We start from the raw sequence: 25,517 nt of genomic DNA, 5'->3' as shown, positions 1-25,517 counted from the left end.
ACAAGGAATCATATCTAATGAACACCCTGTAAAGGTTAATTTTTATTTCCAAAGCTAATTCTGCCGTTGTTAATCATTGCTGCAATAAGTAAAAATGATTCTGACCTATCAGGAAATATCTTGCGTATAAGAAAAAAAGAGTGAAGTCTGTGGTGTGGTTAGAAGCTACGTCAATTCGAATACTTCTTTCCTTTGAAAAATTAAAATAAAATAAACATTTCCGAACCCATTTTAGTACGAAAAAACCTACATTTTACTCTAGGATATTATATAAAGTTTCTATTATATAAAATTTCTGCAAAACTGGCAGCAACTCTGAGAATTCAGTAAATTTAGCATAGGAGAAGCATATGTTAATCCAACTGAAAATTTCGTTTCGGAATACGATTTCAGCAAAAGTAATACAATCAGGTTATTCCAACATAATTCACTTTTAAAGAAAAGATTTTTATTTTTATCCGTAGCAGTTTAATGGCGCTAGTTATAATGGATAAATAAGACTGTTTAATCTTGCGGAGCGAAATCCCAATCTCTTTTCGTTTGCTGCGGGTAAAATTTATCGGTCTACTCTTTGTTCGCCTTGCCTCTATAACTTAATACACCAGTAAATGGGAACATGCAAATAAACAACACCAACTGCATGAATTAACAACGACTCATTTATTTTTCGTTAGTTCAAAAACATTCCGCTTCAAGAATCTGCGAAGTTTATGATAGGTAAGCAAAGAGTTGTATAACTTATTTGGACTTCCTCCCTTTAATTATTTTAAATTGCAGATAATGTGGCTGGTTTTATTTGGCATAATGCAGCATTTGTTTAAATATTCATCACTACATTGTTTTTTTTTGGTTAATTACATTAATAAAAAGGATTACTGTTTGACGAGGTAGCCAAGCTCGTTGTTATCAGTGATATCAGTGTGGAAGCCACCTAGTCTCTGGCTCTGGCAAGTCCGATACCTTGTGCTACCGGTTTGCCTAAACTGTTTGACCACTCCTTTGAAAAGGAGCGATGAACAATTCTTTTTGCAAAGATCTCGTTACTGTCGCAAAAATGCCGCATCCAAACTTATTGACGATCTGTCAGCAGCCAGTTTGGTTATCGAATGCTGGAAACGAAATTTTTTATATTACATTACCAGGCTACTTTACAGCATAGCAATTATTGCAGCTATCAGCCATACTTTGAAACGGTTTCTACTTTCAAAAGTTTTGATTTTGTACCTGGAATATGATATACTATCATCATCCCTTATATGTCTTCAGCTTTAAAAGTCTAATACGTAGTTGTAAAACAATTATCTTCAACATATTTTCAAAACTGACAAACATTCTTAATTTAACGACTTAAAGAGTTGTATTAGGGTGTAGTATAACTAGAGTAAGTTTATACAAAAATTTGTCGTAGGTTGACACCCATCCTCTCCAAGAGTGGAATGAAACCATTACACAAAACTTTTATTCGATCCATGATCAACCACCGAAACAGAAAACTGTGTCTGATAAAGTGCCGACATAAGTCAATAATTCATCTTTATCTAACCGTGGGCAGGCGACATTCTGCTCGATCCGGATTATCGACAGACGAAGGAAAATGACACCACCTCCGTTCGGTTCATTGAGCATTTCTCCGTATAATACCGGCGCCGTGTATGCCCTCAGGAGATACGGAGCACTCAGTAAGACCGAACGGGTTGCAGTATCCTTGCGGTTGACCCATGAACCGTTGAGCGCCATACAAATTCTTTCCCGTTCCTGACGTTTTTCTATTACAGCGAAATACGAGCTGCAATTTGAGTTTAATTTTACACGCCATTGTTTCGAATTTAGATTATGTGAGACGCTAACATTTTGAAACAAAATTTGTCAAAATTTGTCACGTCATTCGTAGCACTTGCTATATGGGTTTTCGAAATTTAAGCGACATCGTTTTTTTTTTTTTAAATTACCCATTATCTTTAAAGTGAGAATCCGACAGGTTAGTTTAGTTAGTTAGATATTTGCGGAACCAATAATATCAACTATATTCTAGGCACACACGAATTCCAATGGAATGGAAGGAATCTAATGGGTACATTTAGAAGCACAGATATTTACGTGAGATAATAATTTACTTCGTAAGCTTTAGAATTAATGTTTTTACCTATTTACAAATATTCTGGATTCTTTCCGCGTCACGTTTCGCCAATCATCCTATTAGTTTCTTCAGAGCTTAGATGAAACTGGTTCGCATTGTACATCTGCTTATATATTGTTTGAGAGGAGCCGAGATAAAGGAGGGGCATGAGCGTTGTCCCGGACGACTGATTCTCATATTGGTGAAAGGTAAAGACCCGGTCACGGTTAAGATTATTTTATAAATTAAATTTCTATGAATTTTTCTCGGATTTTTCGTTTGTAGCAAAATTCTTAATCGTGTGCTTATCGAATAAAACTTGATGTTGGTTTTCGTGATTGTGTTCGGCAACTGCTAATGAGTTTATTTGTCCTAAGTTTATTATTATTATTTACTGTTTAAATATTCTTTGTCCTGGTTAAATAAGTTAAAAAATAATCATTTTTGTCTTGTGTGCCTCTCGATTAACAACACTCTTCTTCTTGCATTTCTGTGTCTTCTACCTAGCTCTTCGATTTGTAAACAACAGTCTTTTTTAAGCCTGTAGATTATGTTCGAAGTAGAGAAAGAATACAGGTAAATATTTATTAGAATTTTGCAATTTTTTGAAGGTTCCTATTTTTTAACGCTTTAAAATGTCGAGACCATGGAATGACGCAGATGTTCTCCAGAATTAGAAGACGAAGTGGAGATGGTAGTCAATGTTTACAATTTTGTAAGAAATTCAGAAGTGGAAGTAGGAGCAGCAATAAAAACAAGTGACATGAGCAAAGTTCCGTAAGAAAAATTGTTGCAAATTGGATAGTCAAGAGGAAAATGAGAGAAGATGCTGGTCCTTTGCGAGTTTTTAAAAAGAAACACGCAGATCTAATTAGGCGTATAATCTACGGCGCTAATAAAGTAAATAGTGTTTTAAACCTAGAAGAACTGCATAAAAAAGTACTGACATGCTCAAACATTAGTTGTGCCAAAGAGTCGTTGCATAGTTTTCTGAAGAAAATGTGAAAAAAGGATCGTGTGATAACAGGAACAGCTGTGTACTAGACGTGCCGCCTTCACATGGAAAGCACGTAATAAATCTTCATGCTGGGTCCAAAAATGGTTGGGTGGAAGATGCCCTTTTTTTGTCTACCAAAAACGTCCAAGATTCAAGTGTGGATTACCATGGGTTGAAAATAAAATGTTGCCAAAACTATAGCCAACTACTTTTATTATGTTGAATAATGCCTCGTATCATTCAGCCCAAATTGAAAAATTCTAAATACTTCTTCAAATAAAGAATAAATTAAAGGAGTTCTGTACAAAAATGGTTTATATTTTGAAGAGAGCTACACGAAAAACAACTTCTGGAACTATTAAAAATGAAACATTTTAATAGACTAAAAACTCGATTCGATAGCACAACAAAACGGACATGAAATCTTGAGATTACCCCCGTATCATTGTATATTTAACCCGATTGGTCTAAGTTGAAAGAGCATATAATAAGAAATAACACTGCACCAAACTTTAGTGATACTACCATAAACGTTATTCGTTATTAGTGGTGGAATTGATCATTGAACTAGGTGACGACAGTAACGGTATTGACAATTTTTTAAGTGACTGATAGTTTATTATTATTATTGTATTTAATATTCTGTATATTAATAATGATACTAGAACATAATAAATCGTTACTTAATACTTATTTTTTATGTACATGTTTCAAGAATTGCTGGACGAAAAAGATTGAAAACTTACTTATATTCCGCTTGTTAGTGTGGTAGATAAATTCCAAGGACAGTCCTGGAGTAGTTACGGGTAAGAGTCTGCCCGGCAGGGTGTTCTATAAGGGGCTGCGGTTTTAAAATACTAAAGTTAATCACGGGGTCGGTTGTAAAAGCATTATATTTCTGGTCGAAGTATACTTTGTACCCGCTTATATACTATTTGCGAGCCAGTTTCAGTTAAGCTGTGAGGAACCTAACATGATGATTGGCGAAACGTCAGTAAGTTCAGTTCATCAGAACAATGACAAGTTATCACGTTTATTTCAAATCAAGTACTCAAAACCGATTTTGCGCGTGCTTAATATGTCAAATGAAAGCGTTCCAATTAAATTAGAATGCGACAAGCTAAGTTGTCATGTATAGATAAAAGAGTGGCTACCAAGTGCTAATAATTATAGAAATAGGAGACGCAGCAAATCAAGACAATACTTTAACAGAGGATCTCGTTAATGGAAAATGGGTGCCAACCAAGAAACCTTTAAAGAGACCAGGGAAGCTCTTGAGTGATATCAAGGAAATCCTAATAACTTAAAAAGTTCAGGCAATTGACTAAACGGCGCATTTAGCAGACAATAAGGAGCCGTCCTATTTTCATATCGTAGTATATATAACCTAAGCACATTAATCATAGCAAGCAGTTTCTTTTTCATGTAAGGCGGTAGCCATATGGCTATCTTTCCAAAAACAAGAGCATTTTTAGGTCAAAAATCAAAATGCTTACAAATGTCGAGCGAGATCAAGAAAGTAAGGAAAGACCTAAGACCTCTTTAAGCAATCCTATCTTGATCTTGATCTGAAAAAATGTACAAAACCAAATTTAGCATTAACAATTAAGAAGCCAATCGCGCTTATAAGTCACAACAATGCTACTCTTTCTAAAGCTCCAGAGCTTTCATATAAAATATATTGTTATTATTTTGCTACATCATACCCAAGCTATGGCTTTCATGTTCATTCAGTTCTAACATTTAAATATTAAACCCGATATGACTATCAGACTTTTTGAAACACTAATACACACAAATCTTTACTACCGTGGCCCACAGTCCTGTAAATTGCAGTTTAATCTAAAACACCTGGCGTTGGTGTAACGTGATTTATTACTGAGGCTCTTTTTTTAAAGCTGAGACTGCCTGGTTTGCAGAAAATTCGGTTTCCGGTCGAAGGTTTCTGGACCACTGCCAAATCGAGATCGGAGTAAAAATTTGCATCGGCTCGGTTTCCCCCTTTCTGAAAGATATCGAAGTTAATCTGAGCCCCGAAGTTTATGAAATTTTTCTACATGTGTTTTAAAAGCTTGCAAATACATTGTTTCCTTTAAGGTACAGAATTCTCTATGAAAAAAGAATGATAACTTTTTAACTTACAAGCAATTAAGCACAAAATAAACATTGATGCGTTTATCTAATATAAAAATTTAAAAATAAGTTTCTTGGAAGAGATCAAATAAAAACAATGACAGTTAGCAATTCGTTGTCAATTGTTGAAAAAGCTAGAATAACGTCGCAAAATTCAGGATCCTCTATAATTTTTTTAACTGAAGAACTCTTGCATATCCTGAAGTTGGCCCAGTAAGGAGCCGAAATGTCGTCGTTGAATTTTTATCAACCCCTTCCAACACACCTAGATCTTTTTTTTTTAATAAATATAAATCTAATTTAAATTACGTCTCTTCCAATTTTATCGCTAGATGAGACGAAAGTTTGCTGTCGTTTACATAATTATTAGATTTAGATACATAAAAAAATTGAAGTTTTTGTTAACGTATTAATTCTGTTAAAATAAAGAAAAAATATCCCAAAGGGATTTTTTAAATGACAGGGAAACAAACAAACAAAAAGTTATAAACCCGTTTAAATGCTATTATAGTGCCCTTTTCTTCTAATATTTTATGTATCAGAAACATCCAGACATCCAGATTGTGACGACGGTGCACTAAATGCAATAATATACATATAGCCAACTCCATAAAGTTGGCAGTATACTTTCAAACAAGTGACCCTTAGCCACTTACATAGTAAACTGTTCACATTGCTGAAAATATTTTAGATCACTGGCTTATGTAAACAATAAAATTTTCAGAAAAGAACCTACTTCTTTTTTTTTGTATGTACGGCACCGAATCAGTCATTAACAGACAAGTTAAATTTTAAATGAGGTACACATTTCGAAAAATGTTAAATTCGCGTTTTCGTCAAAAAAAAAATCGTTAAAAGTGTTCCTGTGTTAATTGCTGGTCATGGGACGATCGTTAAATCAACGCGAAATTAATGCGAAATCGCATCCCACGTTTTATGCGGAATTATTCCGATTGGTCTACCAACCGAAATCTAAACTGCCAACGACAATTGCGAGCGAGATAATTAGTCGTTTATCGGCTTTCGCGTGTTTACATCGGAAATATTAAGTAACCAAAGTGGTATATTAAACTTACAATACTCTCATAAAGAAGATCCGCATAGTGCTATTATAGCACCATTTTTTCTTAATATCAAAACAAAAACAATCCTCTATCATTACTAATAAATGTAAATAAAATTACCCACCTGAATTTTTCTATAGGGTGTTTTCAGGTTATGACAAAAACCATAGTTTGATTTGCTTTCGTATAATATGTCCTATTGAACTAGATCTGGATATATTTTGAGAAAACACTGATCGATAGTGGGTTTTGAAATTGGCTTTCTCAACTAAACATTTTTTTATATTGTTTTGAAAAGTCCGTATTACGAGCATATGTAAGACATCCAGCTGTATGGAACGCACAGGAAAGAGATTTCTCGCAAATGATTCTTTTTTTTTGCAATTTACATTCAGCAAAGTGAGAACGTATGAAAAAAGAACGATCTGTCGTTTTTGATCATTTCTACTACATTATTTTCACCACGGCAGCTCATCTGTGATGATCAAACCCAATACACAGAAATTTAACAAAATTCAAAATTGATTTCTAAACAATCCTTTCTGGAATCTCATGCCGTCGGCAATTTTAACATGAAATTTTTAGCTTCTTTATGGGGTCCTCCTAAGTATACCGACATATATCATTACAAAAAAATAATATCAATAAATGTCATAAAGACCCAAGGTGATATAACACTTTTTAAAAAACCGCCGTCCCCGAATCAAACTGGTTTAAGTATCACTGTTAGTTTTAGGCTCTTGGCTCGGTGGTTTGCAATTAAAACATTTTTGTTTTATCTCGATAAACTCCAAAATTGAGAAATGAAAGATATTGTTAAAGCCGAGCTCATGTATTATTATTATTACTAACTTAAAAGTACCCTCTCTGTCTCTTTGAACGTCCGGGGGTAAGTGAATCCTGCGTGCTATTTTCTTTTTATTTTGTTCTGTTTTATTAGTTATAAATAACATTTAACTCGTACTCATAACTGCATTACACACATACACATAACTACATTTGAATTTTGGGTGCCTCTAGCACCGAGTTTCGTTATGGTAGAAACTTTAATTTTCTGAAGGAGTAATGCATTCGGAGAGTTAATTTTAAAAAAATACGGCGTTTGGCCTCCAGTTGTAGACATTAATCTGTTGAGTTTTCCTATTACCTTGTCCGCCTTTTCTACTATCTTTTGAACTAAACTGAAGTATTTGATAGATCTCGTGTGGTAATCCTTGTTCCATTTAACTTGATGGTAGGACTTCTGGTCCTTCCTTCCTATATTCTCCATTCGGTCAACGCTTTTCGCTACTGCCATAATGCCTAAAATATCCGCATAGGCAAGTAATCTGAGCTCCTAGAGGACAGGCATTCTCAAAACATAGTACAGGTTCCGCAGGGTCGGTTCCAGCACCGAGAACTGTGGAACGCCACAGGTCAATCATTAGGGTGCACGTCATTCATTATTTGGTCTCTCCAGATGAAGTCATTTTGTATATCGACAGTGACAAGTATGCACTTTTCTCTTGCTCTTCGCTGTTTTACCGCGTTTGCTATTTCATGCACCTTTTCTAGTGCGTCTATAGTTGACATACCCTCTGGGAATCAAAAAACAAGAAATTACAGCCTATTAATTCGCAAAAACTATAGAATTCAGAAATTGAAATCTGAAGAAATAGCAGTAGAATCTAACCAAACCAATCGATTTAAAGCTCGGACTTAAGTAATGTATGAAGTACCAAGAAAAACAGGTAACAATGACAGACAGTCTTTTATGAAAAATGATGAAGACGAAGTAAAAAATGAAATTATACATAATTTCTTGTCGAAATTGCCGAGGGCTAAGAGTAATCCGCAAAGGCGCGAGATCTGATACGAAAATTAACTTTGTTAAACGCCCCACCCGAAATCCTCTGTCACGCCGTTTAGATATATGAGCGGGTAGGGGTAAATTTTCCCCGGCCTCTTGTTAGGGGATTTTCCAAAGCGAATTAACAGGGCTAATTGGCCATCTACGAACGCCCGCCGCAAAGTGCCGCATACAAGAAATTTAAAATTCTCTAGCCTTTACATAATTCGTTTTGAAAGAGATGAGTCTTTAACCTCTCAAATTGGCAATACTCTCTCAAGTTGGCAATACAACGAACGGACTCGATATGGCCCTATTGCATTGGGTACTAGCTATATTTCTAATAATTTGTGGCATTAAAACAAGATTCCTTAGGATATGTCGCTTAAAGGAAAACCGTGAACCTGTCTCAATATCAAGCCACAAATAACTAAAGTCAACAAAGTCGGATTAGGTCAGGATGACGCCGACGAGTGGTCGGCAGATATTCTACCCCCCCCCCCCCCCCTTGCAGTCGTGGTACATTTTGACGACATTGCATACGATATATCGTTCGCATACATATTTACGAGAATTTTTTGTCATCAGACTGATCAAGGTCGATACCGCTGGTTGAAGTGTGAAGGGAATTTAATTCTTCCATCGAATTTTATTGAATAAATAAATATATCAATTTCTATAATATCAATGATAGGAACAAATAAATATTGTTTTTCTAGTCACTACCCCAAAATAACCAATTATGCACTCCTCGGGCACTCAAAGTTTAAAATTTTGTGCTGCTCACCATCTTTAACGGTATGGGTGTTTTAGTCACGGACTGGAAGCAATCGCATGTTTCCGATGACTTTAAAACACGTCACTCGGTGAATATATTTATCCTATTTTCGAAAAATTAAGCCACTCGTTCATTAAACAAATGAAACTAAACACACTGGCAAGTAAAGTGTTGTTAATAATATAATGTTAAAAATGTTAAATTTTATGCTCGAATTTAATTTGTTTCTCTCATTATTGATTTTGTTTTAGGACTAGGCAATTTTTTTTGCAAAATATATTCGTCACTCCAATATGTAAAGAGACAAAATATTCGATAATGATAGAGTGTTTACAAGGATATATACGTATCGAAACCTTAAAATTTTTTTATTTAAAATTTGACAAAATACTTTCTCTTGTTTGTTCAATAGTCATCTATTGTCAGATGCTTATTGACGGATGGTATTGCAGTTAAATTTTTGATTATATTTTCCATTCGTGTATCGCGACATGAATACATTAGAAAGAATAACAATTTTTTAACAAAATATCAGTCACACGATCCTAGTAAGGTGCATAATTTGAAAAAAAAAGCTAAGAAAATAGCGATATGGCAACATGGTGACAGTAATGAAGTCCAATAAATTAACAAGAACTAACCCAATTGCATATCTGGAATGTTTCTACAAAGCTCTGTATGCTTTTGAGATATAATATCAAGTCAAAATATTCTGTTAAATTAAATAATATAGGGTGTTCCCTTTAAAAATAAGTATTTTGGTATTGTCGTAATTTCATGAAACGCCATGCATAACAGAAAAAATATTTTTTTAATCTTAATAGGGGAGCTGTAATACGTTGACACATTGGCGCGCCATCTGTAATGGGGGCCATCCGCTGTTATTACATAGTTTAATGTTCCAAAAATACAGCTTACTATCCACAGTTAGGTTTACATGAGATAAAAACTTGACTAAAAAAAGTTCTCGAAATTTAATCGATTGGCCTGAAAAGGTTCGTTCGTTAGCAAATTCAAAATGCTGATGGCTGCAAACTGCAGGTTTTAAACCAGTATGAGAGGACACCTGACACCGACACTAAAAGTAATCTTTGAAATGCCAAAAAACTGTTCAGCACTTGACCTCCGTGGTTGTTACTTTGGAATATTTCGATTAAGTCTTCGGTTCATTATGGCAAAATTTAATTTCCCGTTTTGCTCACAAATAAATATTTCTTCTTAAAATAAGTATTTGACTAGAATTGACTCCCCAAGCAGAGCAAAAATCTTCAACCAGTATACCCAACAGCTTGACTTCGCCTTCGTAATAATTATAAACTGAAACCACTATTTTTTGAAGATGTTTTTTAATATCAAGAGGTTAGAAAAGGCTAACATGTGCCAATTCCATCAATTGAATACCCTAAAATCATAACGTGTAAACTCTAAAATGAGTCGTTACTTATCTAAGTGTAAACTGTATACTTCTTTAGAACTTTTGATATGTGGTCACATCATCCGAGACGATGTTTATGCCTCTCAATGGGAACCAGTTTCAGTCAAGCTCTGAAGAAGCCAACAAGATTATTGACGAAACGTTAGCAAGTTCGACTCAGCAAAAACCGACGCAAGAGTAATCCAGTAGTTTTATAAAGAGTTAACAATATAAAATTGGTATAGGTGCAAGTAAAAGATTTTTTCATCATTGCATGATTGTGTAAAACTTCTACTATAAATAGACGTACTTAAAATAATACTATTTATTACAACTTATATATTTTCATATTATTCGCACTTCTACATAAATTTTTAATTATTTGATCTAAGATTAATTAAGAACTTAATTATCTAACGATGTCTATACGGCCGATTGTTCATCCTATTTAATGATCTTTGTCATTTCAAATTTACATTTATTATTATTCTTTCGCATTGAGAACCGAAATATAGTCCAGTTATCTCTTTAGCATAGCGGGGACGCACTCTTTCACTTTGCATTTTTTTTTTTATTTTTTTAATTGATGTAATATTTTCACTTATTTGGAATTGCTGTTAAAGGTGTTTTAGGCTGATTTCTTCTCACATGCATATAACAATTAAATAAATATTATGATTCTGAATATGGCCGCACAATTCATTTCGGGTAAGCTTTGGTTACAATGTTATTAAACGCATCCGGCTTGCGTAAATTTAGCAGTTTCGTATCTTTTGACATTATTCACTTTTTCTGTCCTATTATGCAGCCACGTTTTTCTATACGTCTGGTCGGAGCTGAGTTTACAAATAATGGCAGAAGCATCCTTACAATAATCATTATTTTACCATAGAACCAACACGAATCAAATCAAATAAGTGGGTTACAAGCATTAAAAAAATGAAAACTGAACAAACATCCTGCGCATATGAACGGGCTGTATATAGGTTACCTACGCGATCGAACTGTCGGGCAAGTTTTCACTCCGGAGGATAGCGGCGGACGCTCCAAACTTTGGCGGTCTGCCAAAATTATCTAGACTCAATATCGAACGGTCGGCGGGAGAGAGAGAGAGAATCTCTCCGCGTACTTGGTCCTTTAACCGCCAACATTTCAAGGCTTGTATTCTTTCACAGGAATTTTTGTTTCATGTTGCCGTCGCCATCATTTTGAATATTTTTGGAAAGTTTTCTTAAGCTACGATGAACATTATCAAAATATTGAAAAATACGGGACCATAATAACTATGGTTTCGAATATGTATTGATATTGATGGGTTTCACCCATCTAAGTGATGCCAACACTATTGGCTGTACCACTTGCAGTATGCAAAGAGTATTTTTTTCACGTCATCAAAAAGTACAACCCAAGACAGAGTTAAAATACTAATGTACAATAAATAAATTACTTGTTATTCCACATTACAAGTCAATTTAAATATTCAGAGAGAAAAGATAAACATTAAATTACTAAAACAATTTATTTCATTAGCTAGACTCCTCGCGTTTGTAGTTTTATCATTAAGCCACCAAAACATGATTAGAAAGTTGACAGGATCCTGTCCAAAATGACGTATTTCATTAGTTGTTCCCATATAGTTATTAGATAATACAATGGCCCTATTACACTAAAAATTGGTACGCCGCAGGAGGCAGTGATTAGAAGAGAAAATGATTTTCCGTGCAAATCTCTCTATTTTACCCACTAACCTGCAGTTTGCGCCATTTTCATGCTAAACAGTGATTTCGACACACTTAACTCGTTTTGCCAGAACATTTAACGAGAGCTAGGCATATTTTGAGATAATAATACCGCCACATCCAAACTTATTGATGATCTGTCAGCGACCATGGTGGTCGTTGAATGCCGCAAAATCATTGGTTAAAAGTAAGATTTTAAATCTCGCGCATGAGCATGTTAAATACACTTTCCAAATTGTTTTTTCGTGGTTGTCTCATAAGTTCCTGTATTATCGGTACATGCAGGGCGTCTACATCTCTAGTTTCTATATGGTTGTTCCTGACAAACTTAACAATTGATAGGCAACAATTGTTTATTAAAGAAGGTCAGGTAAAGATATCTTATAAATTGCATTGCTTTAGATGTGCAGGGGAATAAAATAAAAGGGATATTAATATTCCGTGAGGGACATGGTAATATTATTAAAATGCCTGTTCTCTTTCGAAATATTTGGTCTCTACTTTTCTTAGAATTTCGAACACCTTATTTGAATCGAAGTAAATTAAGAAATACTGTATATAACATTATATGAACCCTGATCACAGAAGACAATTATATTGTTCTGCGAAATCCAATTAGGACAAATCTACACATATTTCATCAACGTGCAATTTACAAATCAGTCATTTTTGAAATATTTTAAATTTTCTTGTCATAACTTATTTCTGGTAAATATTTCAATACAAGTTTATTTTAAATGGTTGTGACTTATTTTACGATATGACCCGAAAAAATTGATGGTGTAGGATATTACTGTTAGTATTGAAAGGGATATTTGTTTTTTATATTTGTAACATTTAGTTTGTTTCTAAATATTATTTGTTTGTTTCAGGTAAAATTCAGCAATGCAGTATTCGCCTAGTAAGTCGACTAAACACAACAAACAACTAAAAACTCATCAAAAAGGAATGATCCATTTGTTTTTTTTTTTTCAGATCAAGCTAGTCAAATCGCAAATATCCTAAAATTGTCTTAAAACCTATTGCGCAAGCAGCAAATAAAAAATATTCTAGATTAACTAATATCGAAAAATATTTACTTGACTATTAACGCCATAAGAGTTATAAGGAAAACCGACCTTCTAATATCAAGTAAAAAACGTTATTGGTAATTTTACCAGTGGCGATTGCTGAAAGCAAAAGAGCTTTTAAAGGATCAAAATAAGGATACACACCAGGGATTCAAAAAACATTTTGAGATGAAATTTTGGAAACTCATTCTTAAATAAACAAGTGGTGGATAATTAATAAAAATTCTATACAATCAATTTAAACGAAGTCTCGAATTATAAGGGGTTCACTGGTTTTGATATTACCAAAAATGAATTTGTGCTACATTGTTTGAAATAAATAAATAAAGTTTACTATAAAATGGGCAATATATTAGTTGTATATATCTAATTTTTTTTTAATCTGAATCACTGGAACTGTTTTCGACACCTCTATCACCAAACACTTCTTCTTTAGTTTGGAGCTGACGCGTCAATGACTTTAAGCTTGTTAACAAGCTATGTGTGCTTCCAGAGGCTCCATCATTATATTCATGAACTACATTTAAAGGGAGAGGGGGTGCTACCGGTGGGGGTGGAGGCGGTAATAGTGTAGGGGGTACGATAATTTGGTTATCCGAATTAACGGCAGGAACCACCATTAAGTCAAATTTAGGCGTAGGTTTTTCTATTTTCTGATATTGCAATTGTTCCTCCTCGCCATCTTTGATACCCCTTTTGTTCCTCGCCGCTACGAATCTTTCATGTTGCTTTAGACACTGACCAAGTTCCCTAAGCATTAAACCTAAATAGGCTCCCGGTTTATCATCGCAAATTCCGAGTTCTTCTTCATGATTTATATCGTCTTTACCTACGTATAGCTCATAATTTTCTTCTAAAGCTACAGTTTCATCGTCAAAATTAAACCACGGCACGTTGGCAGTTGGATCGCTGTTTTCTTTAGTTATTTCCACACGATTAGTGGCATTGCTTTCCGATTTAGACAAAATTCCATACAATTTACACAATATGTCCAAGGATTCATACGTGGCTAACGCGTGGTCCCTTAACTCGGCGATAGCATCTTGTAACATGCTCAAATTTTCTTCATCGTTCAAATTGTCCACTTTTTCCAGCACCATGCGTGCTTGCTCAAAAATTATGGACAACTTATTTAGCGAACCTGCTAAAGTCTGTTGCAACTTTCCGGAAATATGTTTTTTGAAAGGCGTCCTAGTTTTAAACGACAACTTTTCATTAATACTACACCTTAAGCTTTTAAATTCAATGTTTATAGCGGAATACGTTTCCACTAGCATGGTGGTCAGCTTCGGCAATGTAGAGCTGAGCAAACAATCCACCTCTTTAGTGCAGATGTCGACTAAGTTTTTACAAAGATTTACCCCGAGATAATTCAAAAACTTCGACATAAGAAGACAATACAAGTCCTTAACTTTCATAGAGAGAGGTAGAGATTCGTTAACTAGATTATCCGTGTCGAGCAACCGGCTTATGTCTAGCTCTCGTAGCTCCTGGAAATCTTCGCATAAACTTTCAGAAAAAGAGCTTAAAAACTGAAGTTCACTTAATAAGTAATATAAGAGGTCCATGAAGCGCTCGGCGAAATGAGCACTGAATTTTTCTACATTTTTGCCGTAGAAAATTTTAGTCTTTTTAGTCGCTATTTCATTTCTAGTCTTCTGGTAGGCTATAATTCCATTGATGAGCTTATGCAACTTAATGAAACTATTAATCAGACGCTTTACAGCAGCTCTTTGCTCGTTGCGTCGACAAATTGAACGGATTTCTAAATAAAGATACGCTGCGGTCGCTGCCAAAGGGGCTATGGGTAGTAACGTCAATTTGATTCTTTTGGCCAATACGATTGAAGCTGCGGTGGTTGCCCCGCAGACAATTAATCCCATCGGCGGTTTATACGGTTCAACGGAAAAGGTTTCGAAATTGAACGACTTCAAGAGCACTTCGTAGTCTTCGTCGAGCAACAGACCAGATTCTAGGATCGTTTTTACATGTCCGGATAATAAGGGCCCGTAAAGTAGCTGAGCCGGAGACTTTTTCATATTTCCAATTTTGAAATCTGAAATAAAAACAGAAAAGTTTTCATATAGAAATAGGTAGATTTTGCAGGTTACGCAAAATATTATTTGTTGGTTTTAGAAATGATATTCCTTCACTATTCATTAGGTTTTGAAAGATTGGTTATAAACAACCATAAATTAACACTTAAGACTAGTCTTTCTTGAAACTTTTTTATTATATTTTCTATATTTTACTCTTTAGCTTTGTGCTAGTCACACTTGTTACAAATATAACTTTAAAACTTAGGTCGATAATACACTTAACATATTAATGTTAAGTGTATTATCGACCTAAGTTTTATTTGTTTATTTATTTATTTTATTTTATTGCATTATGCGTAAACATTACGATCGCAATGTTTTGGAACAAATTGAAAAGGGGACGAAATAGATTCTAGCAATCAATTCTACAGGAAAAATTGGAAGGAAAGAAAGCATAACGAAGAACGTGGACCAATAACTTGATCGCAGTAAAGTTCAATCGGAAAAAATATATTTTTGATAACCTTTGTAACTTTTCTGAAAATTTAAACAAATGTTCGAAAAGCGAAATTTCTTTTTTTTAGTTAATCAGATGAACCATCTTAACTGATCAAGATGCATAAGATGGCGGAATAGAATGTTAACCAACGGATCAATACAACATTACACACTTATTTTGAAAACCTTAGGTATGGTCTGTTCATAGATATAAGAAAGTGACCAATTGCTTTTGAACGGATTATCCAAGGGTGGTCATTAACATACAACGCAACAAGATTTTTACCTTAATTAATAATAATAATCTTGTTGCGTTGTATGTTAATGACCACCCTTGGATAATCCGTTCAAAATCAATTGGTCACTTTCTAATATCTATGAACAGATCATACCTAATCAACAATCACGAAAATGCATTCCGAACAAAAAAAACGTGTATTTTGTAGTAACGAACTTCAGACAAAAAGGTATTTCGAACAAATCCCAGGCGGTCTCAGACTTTTAAATTACTATACGGATCTTGCCGTATTTATATAAGAGGAATCTGAAAGCATTTGGTAGTAAATAAACGCGATCCGACCCTTTTCTCTTAGACGTTCAAATTGAAAAATATGATCCTGGTCTGAAATAAATATTTGTATTATAAACAAGTCGAAAATGAAATAATACAAATATTTTTTTTGGTTTCGATTCGAATTGGCTTCCATTTTAGTTGTTTACGTTTTATATTTTCGAAAGTTGCCGGCGTAACCGAAAAGGACAATATAATTATAAGGTGGAAGTTTCGTTCTAAAATTGCAAGCGCGATAATACCAATTATTGATCAGAAGAAAATTTTGTAGATACTCTGCATTCCTCTGTTAAGTAGGAGAGTTAGTTTACAGAATAAAAACTAAGCAAGTTTTTTATTTACTTAATTAGATTATCACTTTTTCTCTCTCTCTTATTAAGAGATCGCAACCTGTAAGCAAAATTATCTAGATTTTTAATTTTGTTTTTGAATTTGTATAATATTTAATACTTATTACAATTTATTAAATATGCTTCATATATAATTAAATATATCAAGCATTTTGGAATTTCTGAAAGTGCTACACAACAAATACTATGTTGGAATATTGAATCCACGCCGACCTTGAAATTTAACTGCACCAAGGCCACAATTAATTTATCTACCAAATTTCTTTTTGAGTCAGTCAAAATAAAAATATTGCTTGCAGATGACGGTTTCTGGCATAGAGACACAACACAATCTCCACAAGTCTATTAATAATAAGTTTTTATTAAATATTATCTTTTGTAATACAAGTTGAACTGTCTTGCCGGCATTTGCAATGCACTAAAACTATAACTCAAAAAGCTCTTTCGAAGCGTACTGGAATAATGACACCATTAAGAGCTCGTATTAACAACATTGTATTAAACGCACCGTGTGGTACTCCGCACGTAAATACTCGTCCCGCGATGAGTATTTTAGTGAGGTTATGGTATCGTTGTCGTTGACCCAATACATATTATAAGCGGCACTGTTTAATTAATCTTCAATAGAACAGGACCAACACTTGCTAATGCGTATAAAGGCCTTACCAGTTTCGTTCTAGCCGTTAAACTCGAAAACAAATCTTGTTTTGGTTAAAACTCATGTAATATTGATCCGATACGTCCTGGCGGCAGACGAGCAGGCGGCAACGCAACCGGGAAACAGCTGACTGCCGACGACAAGCGAATCGGCTGAACTTTAGCGGCGAAATACCAAGGTCGCGGTGTTCCAACAAATTGGAATTGCATTTGAGCAACGCTCGGAAGTTCATTTTGCGTTTGCTTGATGTACAATTCGGTTTGTGAAAAAAATTTCTTTGTCACTATTTTTTAGTCTGTTGGAATTAAAATTGGGTATTAAATAATGATGGGATAAAATGCTCGGTAGTTCCAACGGATTGAATATTTTTTATTTCTTTTTAAAGAGCATTTTATTGCCATAGAAAATAGTTTAAGTAACTTAGAATTGCGACTCTCGAATAAACATAGAATTAATACTAGATCCTAGAAGACTGAACTAAGATAATAAGATAAATTAAAGCAACATATGCTTTGTTTTAAGTCCTTTTTGCTTAGTATCATTTGCAGTAGTTCTATATTATTTTCTTTTTTTAATATCGTGTTGGTAATCGTAAAACGAACCAATAAAATATATCCTACATCTATGGTCCGAGGAACGAATGTAGACTAGGGTCTAGTTAAGAAGAAGGTTATGTCAGAATAAGAGACGCGTGGTTACTTTGTACTTTTGGATTCATCTTCTTTCATGTTGCGTTTTGTAGTGTCAATATATTGTTGAGTTTCGGATTTGTTTGAATATCCCGAATTGACCATTTCCTACAACAGGTTATGGGCCCAGACATGCTGTGTGTATAAGAATTTGGGAGTCGTGAAAGTTAAAATATACGTTTAAAAAAACGTAGTCGAAAGAGAAAAAAGCAATACCAAGTTATTTGGGAAAGTTAAAGAGTTTGGCATAAAAACGAACGCAACAAAGAATAGTGATGGCAGAAGGATTGCAAGTCGTGAAGTTGAATGGAGAAAATTGGACACTTTGGAAATTTCAAACATTGGTGTGTTTAAAATCCAAGGGACTGTTTGAAGTTGTTAACAAGGCTGCTGTAAAACCGCCTGGCGACGAAACGGATAAGAAAGTTACAGAATTGATTATGAAAGATGCAAAGGCTCAAGAAGTAATTGTGTGTAGACTGGAAGAAAAGCCCCTTACCCATGTATTGGCATGTACCACAGCAGCGGAAATGTGGCAAAAATTGGTGACAATCTATGAAAATAGATCTCAGATAAGTGTACATTTATTGCAGCAGAATTTTTTTGGCTTGGAGTATGGCGAAGGTGGCATAGCTGTGTTGATATCGAAAATTGAAGAAATTCAAGGAAATCTGAAACTACAAGGAGAAGAAATAAGCGATAAAATGGCAATCATAAAGATACTTATGTCTCTACCTGAAGAAAGCGATGAAAAAAATGCAAAAGCAAATGTTACACAAGCGTTAGTAGGAGTATCTTGTTTATCAGCTTTGATTGGGGAATCAAATGGTGGATGTGACTGGTGGCTAGATAGCGGAGCCACAGAACATATGTGTTTTGATAAGGACAGTTTTATAGAAATGCGAGAACTCCAAGAAAGAAGACATGTAAAAATTGGGAACCGTTCTTTGCTAGAAGTACAAGGAATTGGAAAAGTAGGAGTTCAAGCATGGAACGGTCATGACTGGATAAAAACGAATTTATGTGAAGTTTTGTTTGGACCTGATCTTGAGGTAAATTTATTTTCATTGAGTACAGCTCTAGATAAAGGTCTAATGATGCAGTCTAATAAACAAGAGAGCGAGTTCCGAGATAAAAACGGACACGTGAGGGCAGTTGCTCAGAGAAAAGGACGACTATATAAAATGAAGTTTAAACCTCCAGAGAGTATGTCACTATGCAATATAACAGAAAGTCTGACAAACTGGCATCGTAAACTAGCCCATGTCAATTTTGATCAAGTAAAGAAGGTATTGAGAAGGAATGAAATAAAATACAAGGATATTGCCAACCCATTTTGTCAAGATTGTTTGGCAGGAAAGCAGCACAGGCTGTCATTCTCACATAGTGAGTCACGAGCTAAAAAAATAGGAGAGCTTACACATGCTGATTTGGAAGGGCCTATTGAAGTACCATCACTGGGAGAGGCAAGATATTTTTTGATGCTGAAGGATGATTTTTCCAATGATAGATATGTATATTTCTTAAAGAATATGTCAGAAGCAGCAGAGAACATCAAGAATTATTTGAATATGGTAGAAACACAAACAGAGAACAAAGTGAAGAAGTTACGAACAGATAACGGTTTGGAATTCATGAATTTAGAAGTGAAAAAATTGTTGAACAATAAAGGAATGCTTCATGAAAGGTCGTGTGAATATACTCCACAGCAAAACGGCCGAGCAGAGAGAGAAATGCGAACCCTTGTAGAAGCCGCTAGAACGTTATTGCATAGCAAACGTTTCGACAAAAATCTGTGGGCAGAAGCTATTAATACTTCAGTTTTTGTGTTAAATAGATTTGGATGTAGTTCCATTCCGAACAAAACACCTTATGAGCTTTGGTTTGACAAAAAATGCGACATGAATATGTTTCATGAATTTGGTTCCAAAGTAGCGGTGCACATAATTAAAAACAAAAGAAAGAAATTGGATTCAAAGAGCAAACTTGGAATTTTGGTAGGATATGGACAGACAACTAAAGGGTATCGAATTCTATTTCCACAAAGAGGGAAAGTAGAAATCCACAGAGATGTAGTGTTTATACCTTATAGTGAGGAGGCTGACTGAAAAGAGAAGAAAAATGAAGTTAACGTAGTTTTGTTAGATTTGGACACAGACATAAACAGTGAAGATAAACCAATACAAGAATCAGAATTTGAAATGGACAAAGAGAATGAAGAAGAAGGAAAAGAGAATGAACAGTTGGAAAAGAGAAAAGTTAGAAGACCAGATTGGATGGGAGACTATGATGTGACCTTCTACACCGAAACAGAAGAACCTATGACCTTCGAAGAAGCCATAACCAGTACAGATTGTGAAAAATGGAAGAATGCGATGGAAAAAGAATTGGCAGTGCTTCGTGAAAACAATACGTGGACTGAAGTGCCTTGGCCCGTGAATGAAAACCTCATAGATAGTAAGTGGGTGTTTAAAAAAAAGGTGACCGAGAATATAAAGCAAGACTTGTTGCGCGCGGTTTTCAACAAAGAAGTGATCCTGAATTGTATGACATATATGCTCCTGTAGCAAAGTTAACAACTTTCCGCAACTTACTGATAGTGAGCAGCAAGATGGGTAGACCAATACACCAAATGCATGTGAGAAGTGCCTTTTTGTATGGAGATATAGAGGAACAGGTATTCATGGTGTTACCAGGTAAAAATAAAAGTAATAGTAATACAGTATGTAGGCTAAATAAGTCACTGTATGGTCAAAAAAAATCTCCAAAATGTTGGAACAAAAAATTTGACTCTTTCATGCGAAATCAAGGTTTTGACCGATCACAGAATGATTATTGTTTATACTTTAAATTGAATAAAAACAACAAATCATTTGTATTGTTATATGTTGATGATCTTTTAATATTATGTACAGATGACAGCGAATTAGATAGGTTAAAGCTAGTTTTAAATGAAAATTTTCATTTGAAAGATTTAGGAGTTATTGCAAATTACTTAGGTATAGAAGTTAAACAGAGACTAAATGAGAGACTTACTGAATTAGGACAAAAAGAATATCTAAAAAATGTGTTAACTCGTTTAGACAGTAATATGGATTTGAAAATCTTTAAATGTGAAAAAGTTGACCTGGCATTGCAAAAATTATGCAGACGTATTGTGGGAAGTTTAATGTACGCCGCAATGGGGTCTAGACCTGATTTATGTGAGAGCATTAATTTGTTAAGTCGATTTCAAGACAAAGCAAACGAAAACTTATCCAAAGCTTTAAAAAGGGTTTTGCGTTATGTGCAGGGCACACTAGATTTAAAACTAATGTTTAAGCCAGATGACAAAAATTTGTTAATAGGATATGTTGATTCCGATTGGGGTGGATATACGATTGATCGCAAATCCACCACAGGTTTTATATTTAAGATGTTTAATTGTACGATCGCCTGGGCCAGCAAGAAGCAGCAAACAGTAGCCATATCATCAACAGAGTCAGAATACATAGCGTTGAGTCTAGCAGTAACTGAAGCATGTTGGCTGAGAAAAATAATGTATGATTTTGGTTTTCATGTTGATAGCCCAACAACAATATATGAAGACAATCGATCAGCAATTTGTATAGCTCAAATTCCTGAAAACAATAAACGAGTAAAACATATTGATGTTAAGTTTTACTTTATAAAAGAAAAGATCGATGATGGTATTGTAACTGTAACATATGTTAAGAGTGAAAATCAACTAGCAGATTTATTTACAAAACCATTAACATACACACAATTTAAAACGTTACGTTTAGGTTTAGGTTTAGAAAAGAAAAGCTAAAATAAGTGTTATTTCTTATGGATCATAACCTTGTAAGGAATTATTTTATTAAGGGGGCGTGTTGGTAATCGTAAAACGAACCAATAAAATATATCCCACATCTATGGTCCGAGGAACGAATGTAGACTAGGGTCTGGTTAAGAAGAAGGTTATGTCAGAATAAGAGACGCGTGGTTACTTTGTACTTTTGGATTCATCTTTTTTCATGTTGCGTTTTGTAGTGTCAATATATTGTTGAGTTTCGGACTTGTTTGAATATCCCGAATTGACCATTTCCTACAACATATCGGAAATAATATTTTTATGTGTTTTCTTCCTATAAAGCTAGAAAATTTTTACGTAATTATTTTTTTTTTGTTGGGAACAGCGCTGACAGCTGGGTGTTATGCGCAGTCGCCATTTTTGGATTGTCTTCTATAGGTTTAAGTACGTGGGTTTCCTTTAGTGATTTGACATTTAAGTGATATTTCTGACAAGGCCTTCCATTAGACGCTGTTAATTGTAGATGTTCTGTCTGTCTTTCTTCGTGAATGAATCAGCTTGCGTATTAATTCTATGCTGGCCAATATATTTGGTATATTTAAATGTTAAATAATGAATATCAAATATTTTAATGTTTCAAAACTATTTCTTGTACTTATGCCGATTTTATCGTCATCATTTATTTGTTCTTTCTAGTGTTTATCTTATTAATAACTCATTAATAACTAAACAACGACATCGCAAGTGCTTTTGCATTCAAGACCTATTTTTCGTTTGAATACACAGCACTGCATCCTGTGTTCACAAATAAATAAGCCCAATAAACACTTTGCACAAATCTAACACTTCGGACAACACAAGTACCAACTCGGTATATAAAAGTAGGATTTGTAACGCCATCTGCCGGCATGACGGACGTTGATAGGTTGCCCAAGATCATAAGAGAAGCCGCTGGCTGAATAAAACATAATGTAGCAATTTATTAGATAATTGGTCTTCAAAGAAAACCAGAAAAAAATAGATCAATTTTTTAAAAATTTTGTACGCTAGATCAAATTAATTGCTGATTATTGCGAGCCTCTCAGGGTCTCAGTTTAAGACGTCAATGTTCATTGATTTTATTTGATACACTTACAAAAAAACCCAACAATTTTCTTTTATGAACTGAATCCCATTTCAAAATTAAAGGAGCGCGTTAACAAGCTTTTACCAGTGAATCATCAATCGAATGATTTATGAAACCAAGCAAATAGTGAAAGACTAGTTTGCGTCAAATCGATATTAGTTTTTATACGTTTTCTCGGTGGTGGAATAATAAATGACTGGAATGAAAGTAGCATGACTGGATTTCTGAAAGTGAAATTGCCAGCTGGGCTAATACGATGGCGACGCAGAATGTTGTCTATGCCTATCATCGCGAGGGTGGTCATTAGACCAAATATTTGAAATATTTTAATTTAATTTAATAAAACGAGTTGTGGGTTTCTATAAGGTCTAATGTTTTTTGCTCAAAATTGAGCAGAACAGACCCGATTGTTGTCAATTATGCATAAAATGATTTGGTAAAAACTCAGTCGCAACTAAAGTATCACACTGATTAGTGTTGGTTATGCTCTCTTTCTTAATGCGAGAGAGTTATAAATAATTATTGTGAAACTTGGTGATCTTAGCCTTAGTCCATAGGCGTAGTATTGTACCAACGATGATGGTCAAGGCTCCCCAGAATGACAAGTAGACGGACTAGTAGTTGAGCCAAGAGTTTAAAACTCCGGCAAAGTTCATTCTTAAAAAAGGCTAGTGTTTCGGAATTTGTTGCTGGAAAATGCATTAGTAAAACTGCGCTTTCTAAAATTGAAAAAAAAAAAGAAGAAAAACTGTAATAAATGGGGATGAATCAGAAGAATAATACTCATTTTACATTAAGAAACACCAAGGTATCTTTCATAAAATAATTTATAAAAAACTTTGATGGAAATGAATGAATAAATCACTTTTAATAGAGAAGAACGAAATTTTTTCCTGGCCACCACATTTGATATATCTTTGTTTGAATGTATTATGGAATTGCTGAAATAAATATTATATTATTGTTATTATTTTTTTTATTTTTTATTTTTTTTTGTATGAGAGGTTATAAGGCGAATCTTCCTCAGCCCGTTCTGGGTGTTTTAAGACACCCTGGGGATGGATGGTGTGTCCCCTTGGCGACGACGGGTTGGCAACAGCCGACCGTGTAAACCCAGTGTGAGCGTACTCACACTTCCTCTCTTGACGACAAAACAGTGTGCCCTCCATCTGGAACTGCGTCAGCAGTACTTCAGATGGAGTGTCGTCCGGACGCGCGTGATGTTCTCTCGCGCCCTATGATCTTCCCTATGATCTTTCGGTCTCCTATTGACTAAGGTTCAGCGAGCTTGTCTAAGATTTGGCCGTTCTATCCTCTTGTCAGAAAGTATTTGCTTTGCCATTTTGCAGACGTGGTCCCAATTTGTCGGTGACTCTAACATTTTTTCTACTAGGTTGTCTGGGCTTATGTGACCGAGTATTTGCTCTGCTATATTCCGCTGCATGTTCCATCTTGGGCAGAAAAATAGAGTGTGTTCAACCGTATCCACGTTTATGCAATAAAGGCACTCCTCGGTTTCGGCCAGATTGAAACGTTTGAAGTAGGCTTCAAAGCACCCGTGCCCGGTGAGTATTTGTGTAAGAAAGAAATCTACTTCACCGTGTCGTCTCTCAAACCAGGGTCTTATATTTGGAATTAGTTTTTTACTCCATTCCGCTGTACCATCATCTATGTCCCATTCCTCTTGCCAGCATAACATCACCGTGTTTTGTGCTTCGGTTTTAGCGTCTGATCCATCTTTCTCTATACGGGCTCTGCACTTAACTAGGAGATTAATAGGTGGGATCCTAGCTATCACCATAAGTGCCTTATTGGAAGTTGTTCTGTATGCTTCGGAGACTCTTATGGCTACCCTCCTTTGAACACTACCCAGAATCCTTTTATAAACTTTCTTCTCAACTACTTGCTCCCATATTGAGGCGCCATATAGTAGTATTGAAGTCACTACTGAGCATAATATGCTCCTGGTGCTTTCACGAGGCCCATTCACTTTTGGTAGAAGGCGACTGATGTTGTTCAAGGCCTTGTTGGCCTTTTCTGTTACGGCTCTGATGTGGGCCCCCATGGACATGTTTCTATCTAGTTTTATACCTAGATATCTGACTACTTCCTGACTCTGAACTGTTGTGTTTTCCACTGTGACTTAAATATTTTTAACTTTCCTTCCAGCAACAAGTAGGACTGCCTCCGTTTTTTGGGGGGCTAATTTCAGGTTTTTAGATTTCATCCATTCCGTGACATTGTAAAGGGCATGGTTGGCTACTGTTTCCATCATCTCGGCTCCTTTTACTTCTGCTAAGATAGCCAGATCGTCAGCATATCCGACAAGGGTAATACCATTTGGAACAGGAATTCGGAATACACCGTTGTAATACACATTCTATAGGGTTGGACCTATTACTGATCTCTGCGGGACCCCGTATGTGACGTCCATTTGCGCTGCCTCACCTATGCTTAAACGCCTATCTTCGAAGTAGCTTGCTATGATGTTATACAGATAAGGGGCTATGTTACGATTTCGAAGCTCTTCCAATATACCACACCATGGTGCCGTGTTGAAGGCATTTTCGACGTCCACCGTGACAAGAGCACATAACTTCCTCCTTCCCCACGGTGTCTGTTTTACATCGTCCACCTTTTCTCGTATCCTTCTC

General features: G+C 35.1%; 2 protein-coding genes across 6 annotated transcripts in view; one reads left to right on the top strand and one right to left on the bottom strand.

Moving 5' to 3' along the window:
* Positions 1-25,517, top strand: part of LOC132702990 (complexin) — a 444,845-nt gene that overhangs the window by 264,373 nt on the left and 154,955 nt on the right. The gene's annotated exons all lie outside the window — the stretch shown is intronic.
* Positions 13,330-17,399, bottom strand: LOC132703355 (uncharacterized). Its single transcript, XM_060672566.1, has 2 exons — positions 17,264-17,399; positions 13,330-15,195 (listed from the first exon to the last, which is right to left on the bottom strand). Exon 2 carries the CDS (start codon positions 15,176-15,178, stop codon positions 13,517-13,519), a length of 1,662 nt encoding a protein of 553 aa, XP_060528549.1. The 5' UTR covers positions 15,179-15,195; positions 17,264-17,399; the 3' UTR covers positions 13,330-13,516.

The sequence above is a fragment of the Cylas formicarius genome, unplaced genomic scaffold (assembly GCF_029955315.1).
Source record: "Cylas formicarius isolate icCylForm1 unplaced genomic scaffold, icCylForm1.1 PGA_scaffold_6__28_contigs__length_40554024, whole genome shotgun sequence".
In the NCBI taxonomy this organism is placed as follows: Eukaryota; Metazoa; Arthropoda; class Insecta; order Coleoptera; family Brentidae; genus Cylas; species Cylas formicarius.
This window is presented reverse-complemented; position numbering and strand designations above follow the sequence as displayed.

Excerpts from the sequence above, each read along its gene's own strand:
- LOC132703355 (XM_060672566.1), bottom strand. The coding sequence starts at position 15,178 with ATGAAAAAGTCTCCGGCTCAGCTACTTTACGGGCCCTTATTATCCGGA.